The 16,528-nt window shown below is 39.4% G+C and overlaps 1 protein-coding gene across 9 annotated transcripts in view; it reads left to right on the forward strand.

Annotated features, from left to right (window-relative positions):
- The window catches only part of IFT80 (intraflagellar transport 80), a 195,425-nt gene extending 179,699 nt beyond the window's left edge, over nt 1-15,726 (forward strand). For 8 of the 9 annotated variants that reach the window (XM_009201434.3, XM_009201433.3, XM_031663619.1 and 5 more), the window contains one exon: nt 14,084-15,726. In XM_009201434.3, coding sequence (XP_009199698.2) covers nt 14,084-14,194 — 111 coding nt within the window. In that variant the 3' untranslated portion in view covers nt 14,195-15,726. The remainder of the gene's footprint in view (nt 1-14,083) is intronic. The other variant, XM_017955750.3, reaches the window with a different exon arrangement.
- The last annotated feature ends 802 nt before the right edge of the window (nt 15,727-16,528 follow it).

The raw sequence follows: 16,528 nt of genomic DNA on the forward strand, positions 1-16,528 counted from the left end.
TGTGGTGGCTCAAGCCTATAATCCCAACACTTTGTGAGGCTGAGGCAGTAGGATCACTTGAGCCCAGGAGTTTGAGACCAACTTAGGCAACACAGTGAGTTCCCACCTGTACAAAAAAATTTAAAAATTAGCTGGACATGGTGGCTTATGCTTGTAGTCCCAGCTACTTGGGAGGCTGAGGTAGGAGGATCACCTGAGCCTGGGAGGTCAAAGGTGGAGTGAGTTGAGATCATGTCACTGCACTCCAGCCTAGGTGACAGAGTGAGATCCTGTCAGAATGAAAGAAAGGAGAGAGAGAGAGAAAGAAGGAAGGGAGGGAGGGAGGGAGGGAAGAGAAAGAAAAGAAAGTCCTTACTATAAAGGAAATTATATTTTAGATAACAAAAACTTCTCAACATCCTTATAATCTTTTTCATTATACATATATTCAACTATTACCAAAATATAATACTTTAATCATAAGAATACCAGAACAACATGGCTTTCTTAGGTATTTTAGGGGTTTTTTTCATCCAGAAACTTTGTAGGTTACTTTGACTCCCTAGGGTACTGTGTTCTAGTTTCCTACTTTTCTTCATAAATATCATTTGGAGTTAACTAAAAATCATAAAGCAGTATTTTACGATGAAATATATTTTTTTTCTTAAAAATTTCGTACCAGTGAAATAAAATGTAACCTTAGGAGAATAGCTCTTGGGGATATCTGCATTACTTGCTGATCTTTTGGTTTCATTTAGGTCTATAATCTAGTCATAATATACATCCATATTTATCTTTGCCAGACTTACGATTATATAAACCCTTTATTTCAGAAGTAAGAGTTAAATAGAAAAGGGTCACTTAAAAATAACATTGAGAAATTTATTCTAGATATCTGGTGATTTTGGTGGGCTCACAATGCATGCCATCTGGAAATTTAGAAATGAATGGAATCTACCATATGGGAAGAAGTGAGAAGTTTGATAGACACTTAGTTTATGAGCCCTGAAATGTTATTTGGCCATTTCTAATTTAAAATATGGCAATCTGGGATTCTTACAAGGAATACTGTTTTCCAAGAACCCTGATATTTAGAGTCATTGTGCTTGGTCTACAATAGTGTTCTGTAAATATTTATAAGACAAATTATAAATCTAGCAAATAAAATCCACTCAAAGTATACATTTATTATACTAAATATATACTCTGCACAGGAAGAAAAGTAGATCTGGGAAATACTTCAAACATTTTGCTAGGAAAAAGAAAAAGAGTGAAAGAAATCAAACTCATGAGCAGGATTTCAGAAAGTTTAGAATTTTGAAGATCTGAGTCAACACTCTACTTAGGACAAACCACTTTAGGCTTAGCTACTACCGAAAAGCTGCTTTACAGGTTTAACTTTGGAGGAATTGCTAATAGTGAGGAGTTGTTAGCTGATTACTGATTTGCTTGGTAATTATTTACCTTTTATTCATTCAGTATTTATTGAGTGCCTCCTGCAGACAATGTTTTCTCCTTAGTGCTTGGGATATAATAGTAAATGTGACAGACACTGGCCCTGGCTTTATGAAGTTTATATTCAAATGGAGGTGACAGTTATATAGGTAATTGTTCATTTCAATTGTGGTAATTGCCTTGAAGGAGATGTATGTGGTGCTCTAAGACTTTATGAATGGGAGTCCTGACCTAGAGTGAGGCAATCAGCAGAGACTTTTCTAGCAAAGCACATGATATTTGAACTCAGCCCTAGAGGATGAATAGTAGAAGCTCACTGCAGGGTAGAGGTTGGGTGGGAGATGAGGATTACAAGTTCCAGGCAGAGGGAAGGCTTTGAAGTAGGAAAGAGTAAAAGCAATGGAGGGGTTGAGTTTAGGGTTTCATAGGGCAAATTAAATAAAGAGAAGCCTTTGGAGGTAAATAACATGATCCCTTTTCCCTTCTAAAATCCTGATTCGGCCAGGCGCAGTGGCTTACGCCCGTAATCCCAGCACTTTGGGAGGCCGAGATGGGAGGATTGCTTGAGTCTCAGAGTTTGGAGACCAGCCTGGGCAACATGGCAAAACCCTGTCTCTACCAAAAAAAAAGAAAAAGTTGGACATGGTATTGTGCACCTGTAGTTCCAGCCACTCTGGAAGCTTAGGTGGGAGAATAACTTGAGCCCAGGAGGCAGAGGTTGCAGTTAGCTGAGGTTGCACCACTGTACTCCAACCTGGGCCACAGAGTGAGACTCCACCTCAAAATAAAATAAAATAAAATAAAATGCTGATCTCTGGCCAGGCACAGTGTCTCATGCCTGTAATCCCAACACTTTGGGAGGCTGAGGTGGGAGGATTGGTTGAGTCTAAGAGTTTGGAGACCAGCCTGGGTGACATGGCAAAATCTTGTCTCTAAAAAAAATAAATTAATTAATTAAATAAAATAAAAATAAAAATAAAATTAACTGGGCATGGTGGCATGCACCTGTAGTTCCAGCTACTCTGGAAACTTAGGTGGGAGAATCACTTGAGCCCAGGAGGCAGAGGTTTCAGTGAGCCAAGGTCATGCCACTGCACTCCAACCTGGGCAACAGAGCAAGACTCCATCTCCCGAAAAATAAAATCCTGATTCCTGGCTGTCCACAGTGGCTCACGCCTGTAATCCCAACAGTTTGGGAGGCTGAGGTGGGAGGATCACTTGAGCCCAGGAGTTCAAGACCAGCCTGGGCAATATAGTGAGACCTTGTCTTTACTAAAAATAAATAGGCTGGACACGGTGGCTCACGCCTGTAATCCCAGCACTTTGGGAGGCTGAGGTGGGCAGATCACGAGGTCAGGAAATCGAGACCATCCTAACACAGTGAAACCACATCTCTACTAAAAATACAAAAAATTAGCGTGTGTAGTGGCATGCACCTGTAGTCCCGGTTACTTGGGAGACTGAGGCAGGAGAATCACTTGAACCTGGGATTTGGAGGTTGCAGTGAGCCAAGATCATGTCACTGCACTCCAGTATGGGTGACAGAGTGAGACTCCATCTCAAAAAATAATAATAATAAAATAAAAATAAATAATCAATAAAATAAAATCCAGATTCCTAAAAATAAATGGAAACAATAGTTTTTACAAAATTATCTTAAGATTTTGCTAGTCAGTTGAAGGAGATGATAATAAGAGCAAATGTATGAGTTATTGTATGAATGAGGAAGAATCCCGAGTGACTGCTCTGGGCCCTGGGTGGTTGGAATACTGGTTGGGAAAAGACATTGAAAGATCTTAGTACCAAGCTAAGAGAATAGACTTCGTAATGAAGGCAATGAGAAGACTTGGAGATTTGTAATCAAGAGAATGACTTGAAATATAACGTCAGACGTGAAAGATAGCTTAGAGGAGAGCGTGATGACTAGGAGAATAGTTAGGAAGTTACTATAATAATCCCACTAGGAAATGGAAAGGGTATGATTAATGTAAGAAAAATTTTAGAAGTAAAATTAAGAGAACAGTTGTGGCTGGGGGTGGGAGGAGAGGTGGTGAGGTAAGACAAGGCATTTGAGAATGACTTCAACATTTCTAGTGTGGGCAGCTGATAGATGGGAATGCCATTAATCTAAAGAATACATAAGAATATACACATTTTGGACCTTTGAGTTTGAGTACATGAAAATATACCATTTTGTATGTGTTTAGAGTGTCTATTAGGTGTCCAGAAGGAGGTGTCTAGAAGGCAATTAGAAATACAAATATGAACACAAAAGGATATTAACAAGGGAGAAACAAGGGCTAGAAAACTAACTTTATTGCCTTGATCATATAGGTATAGTTGAAGCTATAGGAATTGATATTTCTTAGGGAAAGTGTGAGAAAGCTTTGGTTGGACGCTGGTGAATATTAACAGTTAAGAGGTTGTTGAAGGAAACCAAAATATGACACCCCAAAATACGCCTCTTGGAGATGTGTATTTTTGAGCTAAAGACAATTAAGCAGCAGCAAATAGAAGAGCTCTATTCTCCCCCTTTTCCTCCTACAGACAGAATATAAATTCTCCTTTACTAGAGACAACTCTTGTCAGCTCAGAGACGACTCCAGAGAAATCTACCAAAAAACCTTACTGCATGGCTGTGCGTGGTAGCTCACCCTTGTAATCTCAGCACTTTGAGAGACCAAGGCAGGAGGATCACGTAAGCCAAGCCCAGGAGTTCAGGACAAGCCTGGGTAACAAAGTGAGACCTTGTCTCTTCAAAAAATTTTAAAAATTAGCTAGGTGTGATAGCATATGCCTGTGGTCCCAGCAGGAGGTCGAGGCTGCAAAGAGCCATGTTTGGGCCACTGCACACCGGCCTGGGCGACAGAGCAAGACCCTGTCTCAAAAATAGAACAAACTTCACTTGATTAGTTTCTTCCCATATATTTTTTTCCCGTGGTTTCCAATCTCTGGAAGCCTAAAACTGCTTTCACTTCTCTAAAAACAGTCTTGTCACATCTTTAAAATTTATTGTTCTTTGTTGAAAATGCTATGTAGGCCAGAGTTCCAAGACACTGTTTTGAGTTACCTTTCATTGAGATTTTTCCTGCTGTGATGTACACTGCGCATATTATTGTACTGGCTTGTTTTTCTCTTTTTAATCTGTCTTTTGTTACAGGGGTCTGTCCCATCAGTAAACTTACAAGCGTTGAGGAGAAATTATATTTCTTCTCCAACATTGTCTAGGGAGCAGAATGTAGGGGAAAAAAGAGAAAGAAAGAAGCAGCATTTAGAAAGGAGAGCAGAAGCCAGAAGAGAGTGGTATTATACAGTCTGAGAGATTTTTCAAAGAGCAGTGGTCAGCAAGGTCCAGAGAAGGCTGTTATCCCAGGGCCGTCCGTGTACTTCTCCATATCACCATGCCCTTCCCCAGATATACACATGGGTTCACTCACTCATCTCCTTCAAGCCCCCCCTTTTTTTTTTTTTTTTGGGACAGAGTCTCACTTTGTTGCCCAGGCTGGAGTGCAATGGCACAATGACAGCTCACTGCAGCCTCAACATATCAGACTCAAGCAATCCTCCCACCTGAGCCCTCTAAGTTGATGCGACTCGAGATGAATGCCACCAAGCCCAGCTAATTTTTAAATTTTTTTGTATAGACAGGGGCTCACTATGTTGCCCAGGCTGGTCTCGAACTCCTGGGCTCAAGCAATCCTCTTGCCTTGGCCTCCCGTCAAGTAAACTGATGACATTGCAACCTCCTATTCTATTCCTGGTGCTCACTATCTCCCTTCTCTATTTTCAAAATCTTTACCGCTTCTGGCATACTAGATATATTTTTTGTTTTATTTATTATCTGCCTCTTCCATTTTTATCTGTCTTTGTTTATTATCTCTCTATGAAGACAGTGATTTTTATTTTTTTGTTCACTGGTGAATCCTTGTACATCAGACAATTCTTGATATATACTAAGCACTAAATATTTGTTGAATGAAAAATTGAATCATACAGAGAAGGTATATAGGATAAGGACTGAAAACAGCTGATGGTGGCTTTAGTGCAAAGTTCCTAAAGTGTCACAGGATCAGAATTATAGTGGACTGGGAAGAGAAGGAGAGTCAGGAATGAGAAGAGTAAGGGATGGTAGCTTGCAGGGAGAAGACAGAATAGAGAGCCAAGGATGATGAGAGCGAGCCATTGAAAAGAAAGACACTTAATGTGTGAGGAATAATTGAAGTCAAATGTCCTAGAGGAGTCAAAGAAAAGGGAATCAGGGACATATGTTAAGAGGTTGGCCTGAGACGGAAGAGAAAGATAATGATGGGTGTAAATATAGGTAAGTTCGTGAATGCAAGGAAGGAAAATAAAGTGAATTCATACATGATGGCCACTATATTCTCTGTAAAGTAGGAAGCTGATCTTCAGCTGAGAGGAAGAGAAATGTGTTAGAGGATGAAGAGCCTTTTGGTATGATTTTGAAATTGTGTCTATATGAGTAAGAATTGGCTAGTGAGTAGAATAAGGAGTGCCAGATAATATTGGCACTCCCTATACAAGCAAAAGATGGATTTTAGTGTAGAAATCACTTGACAACTATCAGAGAACATTCTTATCTAAAGCCTGCTATTAAAAATATTCTAATCCTAGAACTAAATTATCTGCAGAACACTTTTTAAAACTGGATCAATGCCAAAGTGAAAGTGAAACATTTATTTTCAGTAGGACAGCTATCCACTGACACCCTCATTTGTAGTATAACAAGTAACTAATACAGATATCATCAGTTTACTTGCAACAGAGCAACAGTTGTTCAGTATACTATCAATGTATGTTTTTATTGTGATTGATTTGAGAAATGTATGTAAGTCAATTTAAGGCTGGAAGAAACCCAAAGCATTCATCAAGTTTCATCTTCTCTGTGTTTTGTTAGACATAGAAAGGAGTGCTTTGCCATTTAAAAAATATCAGATTTTGCCCTGATAGAAAAAATGAGTCTTTCAAATAATCTAACATCTGGTTGGCTTTTAGTGAGCTGTCACTTGCATCTTAACACAGACATTTTTCTTCTATGAGTAAGAAGAATTATTTTATTAATCCATCTATTTTATGTATTATACATAAGTATATGGCATTGTTTTTTTAAATAAAGGTGAGCCTCCCATTATTATTGTATGGGAGTCTAAGTCTCTTTGTAAGTCTCTAAGGACTTGCTTTATGAATCTGGGTGCTCCTGTATTGGGTGCATATATATTTAGGATAGTTGGCTCTTCCTGTTGAATTGATCCCTTTACCATTATGTAATGGCCTTCTTTGTCTCTTTTGATCTTTGATGGTTTAAAGTCTGTTTTATCAGAGACTAGGATTGCAACCCCTGCTTTTTTTTGTTCTCCATTTGCTTGGTAGATCTTCCTCCATCCCTTTATTTTGAGCCTATGTGTGTCTCTGCGTGTGAGATGGGTCTCCTGAATACAGCAAACTGATGGGTCTTGACTCTTTATCCAGTTTGCCAGTCTGTGTCTTTTAATTGGACCGTTTAGTCCATTTACATTTACGGTTAATATTGTTATGTGTGAACTTGATCCTGTCGTTATGATATTAACTGGTTATTTTGCTCATTAGTTGATGCAGTTTCTTCCTAGCATTGATAGTCTTTACATTTTGGCATGTTTTTGCAATGGCTGGTACCGGTTGTTCCTTTCCATGTTTAGTGCTTCCTTCAGGGTCTCTTGTAAGGCAGGCCTGGTGGTGACAAAATCTCTAAGCATTTGCTTATCTGTAAAGGATTTTATTTCTCCTTCACTTATGAAACTTAGTTTGGCTGGATATGAAATTCTGGGTTTAAAATTCTTTTCTTTAAGAATGTTGAATATTGGCCCCCACTCTCTTCTGGCTTGTAGAGTTTCTGCCGAGAGATCTGCTGTTAGTCTGATGGGCTTCCCTTTGTGGGTAACTCGACCTTTCTCTCTGGCTGCCCTTAAGAGTTTTTCCTTCATTTCAACTTTGGTGAATCTGACAATTATGTGCCTTAGAGTTGCTCTTCTCGAGGAGTATCTTTGTGGCGTTCTCTGTATTTCCTGAGTTTGAATGTTGGCCTGCCTTACTAGGTTGGGGAAGTTCTCCTGGATGATATCCTGAAGAGTGTTTTCCAACTTGGTTCCATTTTCCCCCTCACTTTCAGGCACCCCAATCAGACGTAGATTTGGTCTTTTCACATAATCCCATCCTTCTTGAAGGCTTTGTTCATTTCTTTTTCTTCTTTTTTCTTTAGACTTCTCTTCTCACTTCATTTCATTCATTTGATCCTCAATCGCTGATACTCTTTCTTCCAGTTGATCGAGTTGGTTACTGAAGCTTGTGCATTTGTCACGTATTTCTCGTGTCATGGTTTTTATCTCTGTCAGTTCGTTTATGGCCTTCTCTGCATTGATTATTCTAGTTATCCATTCTTCCATTCTTTTTTCAAGATTTTTAGTTTCTTTCTGCTGGGTACGTAATTCCTACTTTAGCTCTGAGAAGTTTGATGGACTGAAGCCTCCTTCTCTCAACTCGTCAAAGTCATTCTCCGTCCAGCTTCGATCTGTTGCTGGCGATGAGCTGCGCTCCTTTGGAGAGGGAGATGCACTCTTATTTTTTGAATTTCCAGCTTTTCTGCCCTGCTTTTTCCCCATCTTTGTGGTTTTATCTGCCTTTGGTCTTTGATGATGGTGACGTACTGATGGGGTTTTGGTGTGGGTGTCCTTTCTGTTTGTTAGTTTTCCTTCTAACAGTCAGGACCCTCAGCTGTAGGTCTGTTGGAGATTGCTTGAGGTCCACTCTAGACCCTGTTTGCCTGGGTATCAGCAGCGGAGGCTGCAGAAGATAGAATATTGCTGAACAGTGAGTGTACCTGTCTGATTCTTACTTCGGAAGCTTCGTCTCAGGGGTGTACCCCGCCATGTGAGGTGTGGGGTGTCAGTCTGCCCCTAGTGGGGGATGTCTCCCAGTTAGGCTACTCAGGGGTCAGGGACCCACTTGAGCAGGCAGTCTGTCTGTTCTCAGATCTCAACCTCCGTGTTGGGAGATCCACTGCTCTCTTCAAAGCTGTCAGACAGGGTCGTTTGCGTCTGCAGAGGTTTCTGCTGCTTTTTTTTTTTTGTTTAGCTATGCCCTGTCCCCAGAGGTGGAGTCTACAGAGACAGGCAGGCCTCCTTGAGCTGCAGTAGGCTCCACCCAGTTCGAGCTTCCCAGGGGCTTTGTTTACCTACTTAAGCCTAACACCCCACTGTGAACATTAGACAGATCAACGAGACAGAAAGTTAACAAGGATATCCAGGAATTGAACTCAACTCTGCACCAAGCGGACCTAATAGACACCTACAGAACTCTCCAACCCAAATCAACAGAATACACATTCTTCTCAGCACCACATCACACTTATTCCAAAATTGACCACATAGTTGGAAGTAAAGCACTCCTCAGCAAATATAAAAGAACAGAAATTATAACAAACTGTCTCTCAGACCACAGTGCAATCAAATAAGAACTCAGGACTAAGAAACTCAATCAGAACTGCTCAACTACATGGAAACTGAACAACCTGCTCCTGAATGACTACTGAGTACATAACAAAATGAAAGCAGAAATAAAGATGTTCTTTGAAACCAATGAGAACAAAGATACAACATACCAGAATCTCTGGAACACATTTAAAGCAGTGTGTAGAGGGAAATTTATGGCACTAAATGCCCACAAGTGAAAGCTGGAAAGATCTAAAATTGACACCCTAACATCACAATTAAAAGAACTAGAGAAGCAAGAGCAAACACATTCAAAAGCTAGCAGAAGGCGAGAAATAACTAAGATCAGAGCAGAACTGAAGGAGATAGAGACACAAAAAACCCTCCAAAAAAATCAATGAATCCAGGAGCTGGTTTTTTGAAAAGATCAACAAAATTCATAGACCACTAGCAAGACTAATAAAGAAGAAAAGAGAGAAGAATCAAATAGATGCAATAAAAAATGATAAAGGGGATATCGCCACTGATTTCACAGAAATACAAACTACCATTAGAGAATACTATAAACACCTCTACGCAAATAAACTAGAAAATCTAGAAGAAATGGATAATTTCCTGGACACTTACAGTCTCCCAAGCCTAAACCAGGAAGAAGTTGAATCCCTGAATAGACCAATAGCAGGCTCTGAAATTGAGGCAATAATTAATAGCCTACCAACCAAAAAAAGTCCAGGACCAGATGGATTCACAGCTGAATTCTACCAGAGGTACAAGGAGGAGCTAGTACGATTCCTTCTGAAACTATTCCAATCAATAGAAAAAGAGGGAATCCTCCCTGACTCATTTTACAAGGCCAACATCATCCTGATACCAAAGCCTGGCAGAGACACAACAAAACAAATGAATTTTAGACCAATATCCCTGATGAACATCGATGCAAAAATCCTCAATAAAATACTGGCAAACCGAATCCAGCAGCACATCAAAAAGCTTATCCACCATGATCAAGTGGGCTTCATCCCTGGGATACAAGGCTGGTTCAACATACGCAAATCAATAAACGTAATCCAGCATATAAACAGAACCAAAGACAAAAACCACATGATTATCTCAATAGATGCAGAAAAGGCCTTTGACAAAATTCAACAACCCTTCATGCTAAAAACTCTCAATAAATTTGGTATTGATGGAACGTATCTCAAAATAATAAGAGATATTTATGACAAACCCACAGCCAATATCGTACTGAATGGGCAAAAACTGAAAGCATTCCCTTTGAAAACTGGCACAAGACAGGGATGCCCTCTCTCACCACTCCTATTCAACATAGTGTTGGAAGTTCTGGCTAGGGCAATCAGGCAAGAGAAAGAAATAAAGGGTATTCAGTTAGGAAAAGAAGAAGTCAAATTGTCCCTGTTTGCAGATGACATGATTGTATATTTAGAAAACCCCATTGTCTCAGCCCAAAATCTCCTTAAGCTGATAAGCAACTTCAGCAAAGTCTCAGGATACAAAATTAATATGCAAAAATCACAAGCATTCTTATACACCAGTAACAGACAAACAGAGAGCCAAATCAGGAATGAACTTCCATTCACAATAGCTTCAAAGAGAATAAAATACCTAGGAATCCAACTTACAAGGGATGTAAAGGACCTCTTCAAGGAGAACTACAAACCACTGCTCAGTGAAATAAAAGAGGACACAAACAAATGGAAGAACATACCATGCTCGTGGATAGGAAGAATCAATATCGTGAAAATGGCCATACTGCCCAAGGTAATTTATAGATTCAATGCCATCCCCATCAAGCTACCAATGACTTTCTTCACAGAATTGGAAAAAACTGCTTTAAAGTTCATATGAAACCAAAAAAAGAGTCAGGACTGCCAAGACAATCCTAAACAAAAAGAACAAAGCTGGAGGTATCACACTACCTGACTTCAAACTATACTACAAGGCTACAGTAACCAAAACAGCATGGTACTGGTACCAAAACAGAGATATAGACCAATGGAACAGAACAGAGTCCTCAGAAAGAATACCAAACATCTACAGCCATCTGATCTTTGACAAACCTGAGAGAAACAAGAAATGGGGAAAGGATTCCCTATTTAATAAATGGTGCTGGGAAAATTGGCTAGCCATAAGTAGAAAGCTGAAACTGGATCCTTTCCCTACTCCTTCTATGAAAATTAATTCAAGATAGATTAGAGACTTAAATGTTAGACCTAATACCATAAAAACCCTAGAAGAAAACCTAGGTAATACCATTCAGGACATAGGCATGGGCAAGGACTTCATGTCTAAAACACCAAAAGCAACGGCAACAAAAGCCAAAATTGACAAATGGGATCTAATTAAACTAAAGAGCTTCTGCACAGCAAAAGAAACTACCATCAGAGTGAACAGGCAACCTACAGAATGAGAGAAAATTTTTGCAATCTACTCATCTGACAAAGGGCTAATATCCAGAACCTACAAAGAACTCAAACAAATTTACAAGAAAGAAACAAACAACCCCATCAAAAAGTGGGCAAAAGATATAAACAGACATTTCTCAAAAGAAGACATTCATACAGCCAACAGACACATGAAAAAATGCTCCTCATCACTGGCCATGAGAGAAATGCAAATCAAAACCACAATGAGATACCATCTCACACCAGTTAGAATGGCAATCATTAAAAAGTCAGGAAACAACAGGTGCTGGAGAGGATGTGGAGAAATAGGAACACTTTTACACTGTTGGTGGGATTGTAAACTAGTTCAACCATTATGGAAAACAGTATGGCAATTCCTCAAGGATCTAGAACTAGAAGTACCATATGACCCAGCCGTCCCATTACTGGGTATATACCCATAGGATTATAAATCATGCTGCTATAAAGACACATGCACACGTATGTTCATTGTGGCACTATTCACAATAGCAAAGACTTGGAATCAACCCAAATGTCCATCAGTGACAGACTGGATTAAGAAAATGTGGCACATATACACCATGGAATACTATGCAGCCATAAAAAAGGATGAGTTTGTGTCCTTTGTAGGGACATGGATGCAGCTGGAAACCATCATTCTCAGCAAACTATCGCAAGAACAGAAAACCAAACATCGCATGTTCTCGCTCATAGGTGGGAAACGAACAATGAGATCAGTTGGACTCGGGAAGGGGAACATCACACACTGGGGCCTATTTTGGGTACGGGGGAGGGATTGCATTGGGAGTTATACCTAATGTAAATGACGAGTTGATGGGTGCTGACGAGTTGATGAGTGCAGCACACCAACATGGCACAAGTATACATATGTAACAAACCTGCACGTTATGCACATGTACCCTAGAACTTAAAGTATAATAATAAAAAATAAAAAAATAAAGGTGAGCCAAAATATTTACAAATTGCTTCACAGCAATTCAGATATGGGATATTGGAATTTAAAAAAATACTTAATTTCTTAAACCTCAATCATAAGATAAAAGAGGCACGAAGTCCTATTAAAGTTAAATTAACCCCTCACTTAAGATAAATCTGTTCAAGCAGACTGAGGGTCCCTCAGTCTTCTTTAATGCTACTTATTCCATTCAGCTCCCCTAAACAGAGGTGAAAACCTCTTCACATCTGGCTCAGGCTCAGGGGTTTGGATTTATTTCCTGTAAATCAGAGTTAGTTTAATCTATGACCCAATTTTTTCATATCTTGCCTCAGAAAGGATAAACATTCCTAAACTAGTGATCTCCAAACTTTGTTAAGTGGTAGAATGTGCTTTCCTAAACAAGTTGCTCATAGAACTCAGGAGCAGAGTCTATTCCTAGTAAGTCTAATGAACTTAGGAGAGGAATAGGGCTGGGCTAGAGGAGGGGAGACTGCATAACGGATAGAAGGGAAGCAAACAAATAAAAATGTGTGTATTTTGCAATTATTCTTTTCATGTGTTTCCCAGTCTTGCTTTCCCTTCGCTTTCTCTAACATCTTTTTCTCATTGTCTTAATGACCACCATGTCTTACTTTAAGAGTTGGTGCAAAGGAGTCACTTTCACAGAATATGCTTAGGGGAAGCTAAGGAATCCCCGTCTTTCCTCATAACTGGGCTTCCAGTGGAAACTTCAGTTTATAAGATGTGAAACCTATTTGAAAAACGGCTTGGTAACCAAAGTCCTGTCCGTTTTTTCCTCGTTTGGAAGACGGCAGTCCATCTCATCCCCTACCTTGTCCCTGAGCACCTGTGCACAATCCTAAGGCTCCATGGGACTGTTTAGATGCACCTTTATAAATAGCTGTGACTAGATTTTGGTCTTTTGAATCACAATGAGAGTCTTTGCTTTTTATTATATAATTCTTATTTTTTGGTCTTATTCTTAAAACTACTTTGTGAGCATTATTTGTTTTTGTTTTTTTGAGACAGGGCCTTGCTCTGTCACCCAGGCTGGAGTGCAATGGTGCGATCACCGCTCACTGTAGCCTTGACCTCGAGGGCTTATTTGATTCTCCCACCTCAGCTGCCCTAATAGCTGGGACTACAGGTGTGTGGCACCACACCCAGCTACTTTTTTTATTTTTTGTATTTATTTTCCCGTCTTGGAATATTGCCACGTTGCCCAGGATGTTGTCAAACTCCTAGACTCAAGCAGTCCACCCACCTCAGCCTTCCATAGTATTGGGATTACAGGAGTAAGCCACTATGCCTGGCCAAGCATTATTTCTTCTTCTTTTTTTTTTTTTTTTTTTTTTTTTGAGACGGAGTCTTGCTCTGTGGCCCAGGCTGGAGTGAGTGGCGCCATCTTGGCTCACTGCAAGCTCCGCCCCCCGGGTTCCCGCCATTCTCCTGCCTCAGCCTCCCGAGGAGCTGGGACCACAGGCGCCGCCACCACGCCCGGCTCATTTTTTGTATTTTTTTAGTAGAGACGGGGTTTCACCGTGTTAGCCGGGATGGTCTCGATCTCCTGACCTCGTGATCCGCCCGCCTCGGCCTCCCACAGTGCTGGGATTACAGGCGTGAGCCACCGCGCCCGGCCTTATTTCTTCTTCTTAACTTTGATGTTCTCTTTTTCTCTAATCTTTTGGAAGTCACACATTCTATCTATGTACTCTTGGTTACTTTGGAGTAAACAAAAATGTCTTATACTATCTAAGCATATTTCTTCTTTTTTTTTTCTATTGCAGCTCCAAATAGATTGGGAGAAAATCAAAGCCAAAATTGAGATGGAAATTACAAAAGAAAGAGAGCAATCATCAAGCAGTCAATCCAGCAAGAGTATGGGTCTAAAGCCCTAAATGCCATGCTTGTCTTTAAGAAGTTTTATCTTTTGAAATAATTCTGATTAACCAAGGGTAAGCATGTTTTGGTTGCTAAAGAAAAAAGCATAATCTTTAAATGAGTATAAGTACTTGCTGTGTATTTAACGTAAAAGTACATTCAGAAAGATGAAACACAAAGTAACTGATGTATTTCTATCTTTTATATTTTTTAGTCCAATAATTAGCAAAATGTTACTATATACGTAAGATATACCTGTGTAGTGTTGATTATATTTCAGTTTTTTGCCCATTACTTCATCCCTAAATCTTCAGCATGAACAAATATTGATGTTGATAATAAAACAATGGACTCTTTGAAATGTATGTTACCATTAATTTCTATTTGACCTCTAAATTGTAAAGTGCCTCCAAAAGTTTATTTATTTATAGAACAAAAATACATGAGGATGGATTTGTACAAATGTATAAAATGCAGCTATTTATACACCACGTTCATAGCAGCATTACTGGAATAGCAAAAGATGGAAACAACTCAAGTGTCTATCATGAATGGATAAACAAATGTGCTATAATACATGCAATGGAATATTATTTAGCCTTAAGAAGGAATGAAATTCTGATAAATGCTACCTCAGGATAAACCTTGAAAACACTATGCTAAGGGAAATAAGCCAGATACAAAAGGTCAAATAAGATGCCACTTTTATGAGGTGCCAGCAAAGGCAAGTTCATAGAGACAGAAAGGAGAATAGTGGTTACCAGGGACTGCAGGCAGGAGGAAATGGGGGGGTTATTGTTTAACGGGTACATAGTTTCTGTTTGGGATGAACAAATTCTGGAAATGGATAGCGATGATGGTTGCTCAACATCGTGAATGTTAATGCCACTGAATTGTACCCATAAAAATGGTTAAAATTGTAAATTTTGTTGTGTATATTTTATCATAATTTCAAAAATATATCTAGAATGGGCAAGAGGTAGTCTCCTCATTCCTCTCTTGACTTGAGAATGGTCAGGCAATAGGCCCTGAAGTCTGAATTTGTGAAAATTTCCTTGGGTGATAAACCTGTTTGATTACTGTTAATTTAGTATATCCCAAAGTTATTACCACATAATCTTTTAAACAATAAAACAAACACCTCTTAGAAAGTCTTCTATAAACCCGTTTCTGAAAATGGTACATTATAGGGTGGGTATAGATGCATATATATGGGATTATGTATGTTACATATATATACACACACACAAAGGGATAGAGGGATTACCTCTCTTAACTCCCATTTTAATTACTATGTCTAGGTTTTTTAAATAAAAATATTTTCTTTTTAACATGTTTCTTTTCTTTTCCGGAATGTTGGAATATTCTGTTCTTGATCCAGATGAAATCTGATTGAGTAGTGTACTCATAAGTTGTACTGTTTATATGTTTCCTATATTGTTATATTTCAATGAGAAGTTTAAAATGTTTAAAAATAAAAAATGGTTAAAAGGGTTTTGTGTTATGTATATTTTACCACAATAAATGCAAAAAATAAAAAGTCTGTGTTCTAAACAACGATTCTCTCATATCCTGGAATTCAATCCATTTCTGACACTAACTACCTGGAGTTAGAAACAGGTCCCACAAGTTAAAGGGCAAGGTTCCCAAAAATGCTCCTATTTATTTATTTATTTATTTATTTATTTATTTATTTATTTATTTTTTGAGACAGAGTCTGACTCTGTCGCCCAGGCTGGAGTGCAGTGACCCGATCGCAGCTCATTGCAACCTCCGTCTCCCAGGTTCAAGCCATTCTTGTGACTCAGCCTCCTAAGTAGCTGTGATTACAAGTGCCCACCACCACGCCCAGCTAATTTTTGTGTTTTTAGTACAGATGGGGTTTCACCAGGTTGGCCAGGCTGGTCTCAAACTCCTGAATTCCTGACCTCAAGTGATCCGTGCTCCTCGGTCTCCCCAAGTGCTGGAATTATAGGCATGAGCCACTACACCTGGCCTAAGACTGCCCTTATTTTAGACTCCATCCACAATCAGAGTCCCCAGGCTACTCACACTTGTGTCTGACTTGGCTGCACATTTGGAGGCTCCCTTGACCCCACTTTAAGTTTGATAATCTGCTAGAAAGATTCACAGAACTCACAGAAACACGTTACTTACAATTACAGTTTTATTAAAGTAATACAACTCAGGAACAGCCACATGGAAGACATGCATGGTCTGGGAAAAAGTTGGGGGAGGGAACGTGGAGGGAACACAGAGCATCCATGTCCTCTCCTTGTGGAATGCAGGCATGTCATCTTCCTAGCACATCAATGTGTTCACCCACTAGGAAGTTCCCCTGAGCCTTACTT

The sequence above is a fragment of the Papio anubis genome, chromosome 2 (assembly GCF_008728515.1).
Source record: "Papio anubis isolate 15944 chromosome 2, Panubis1.0, whole genome shotgun sequence".
NCBI lineage: Eukaryota > Metazoa > Chordata > Mammalia > Primates > Cercopithecidae > Papio > Papio anubis.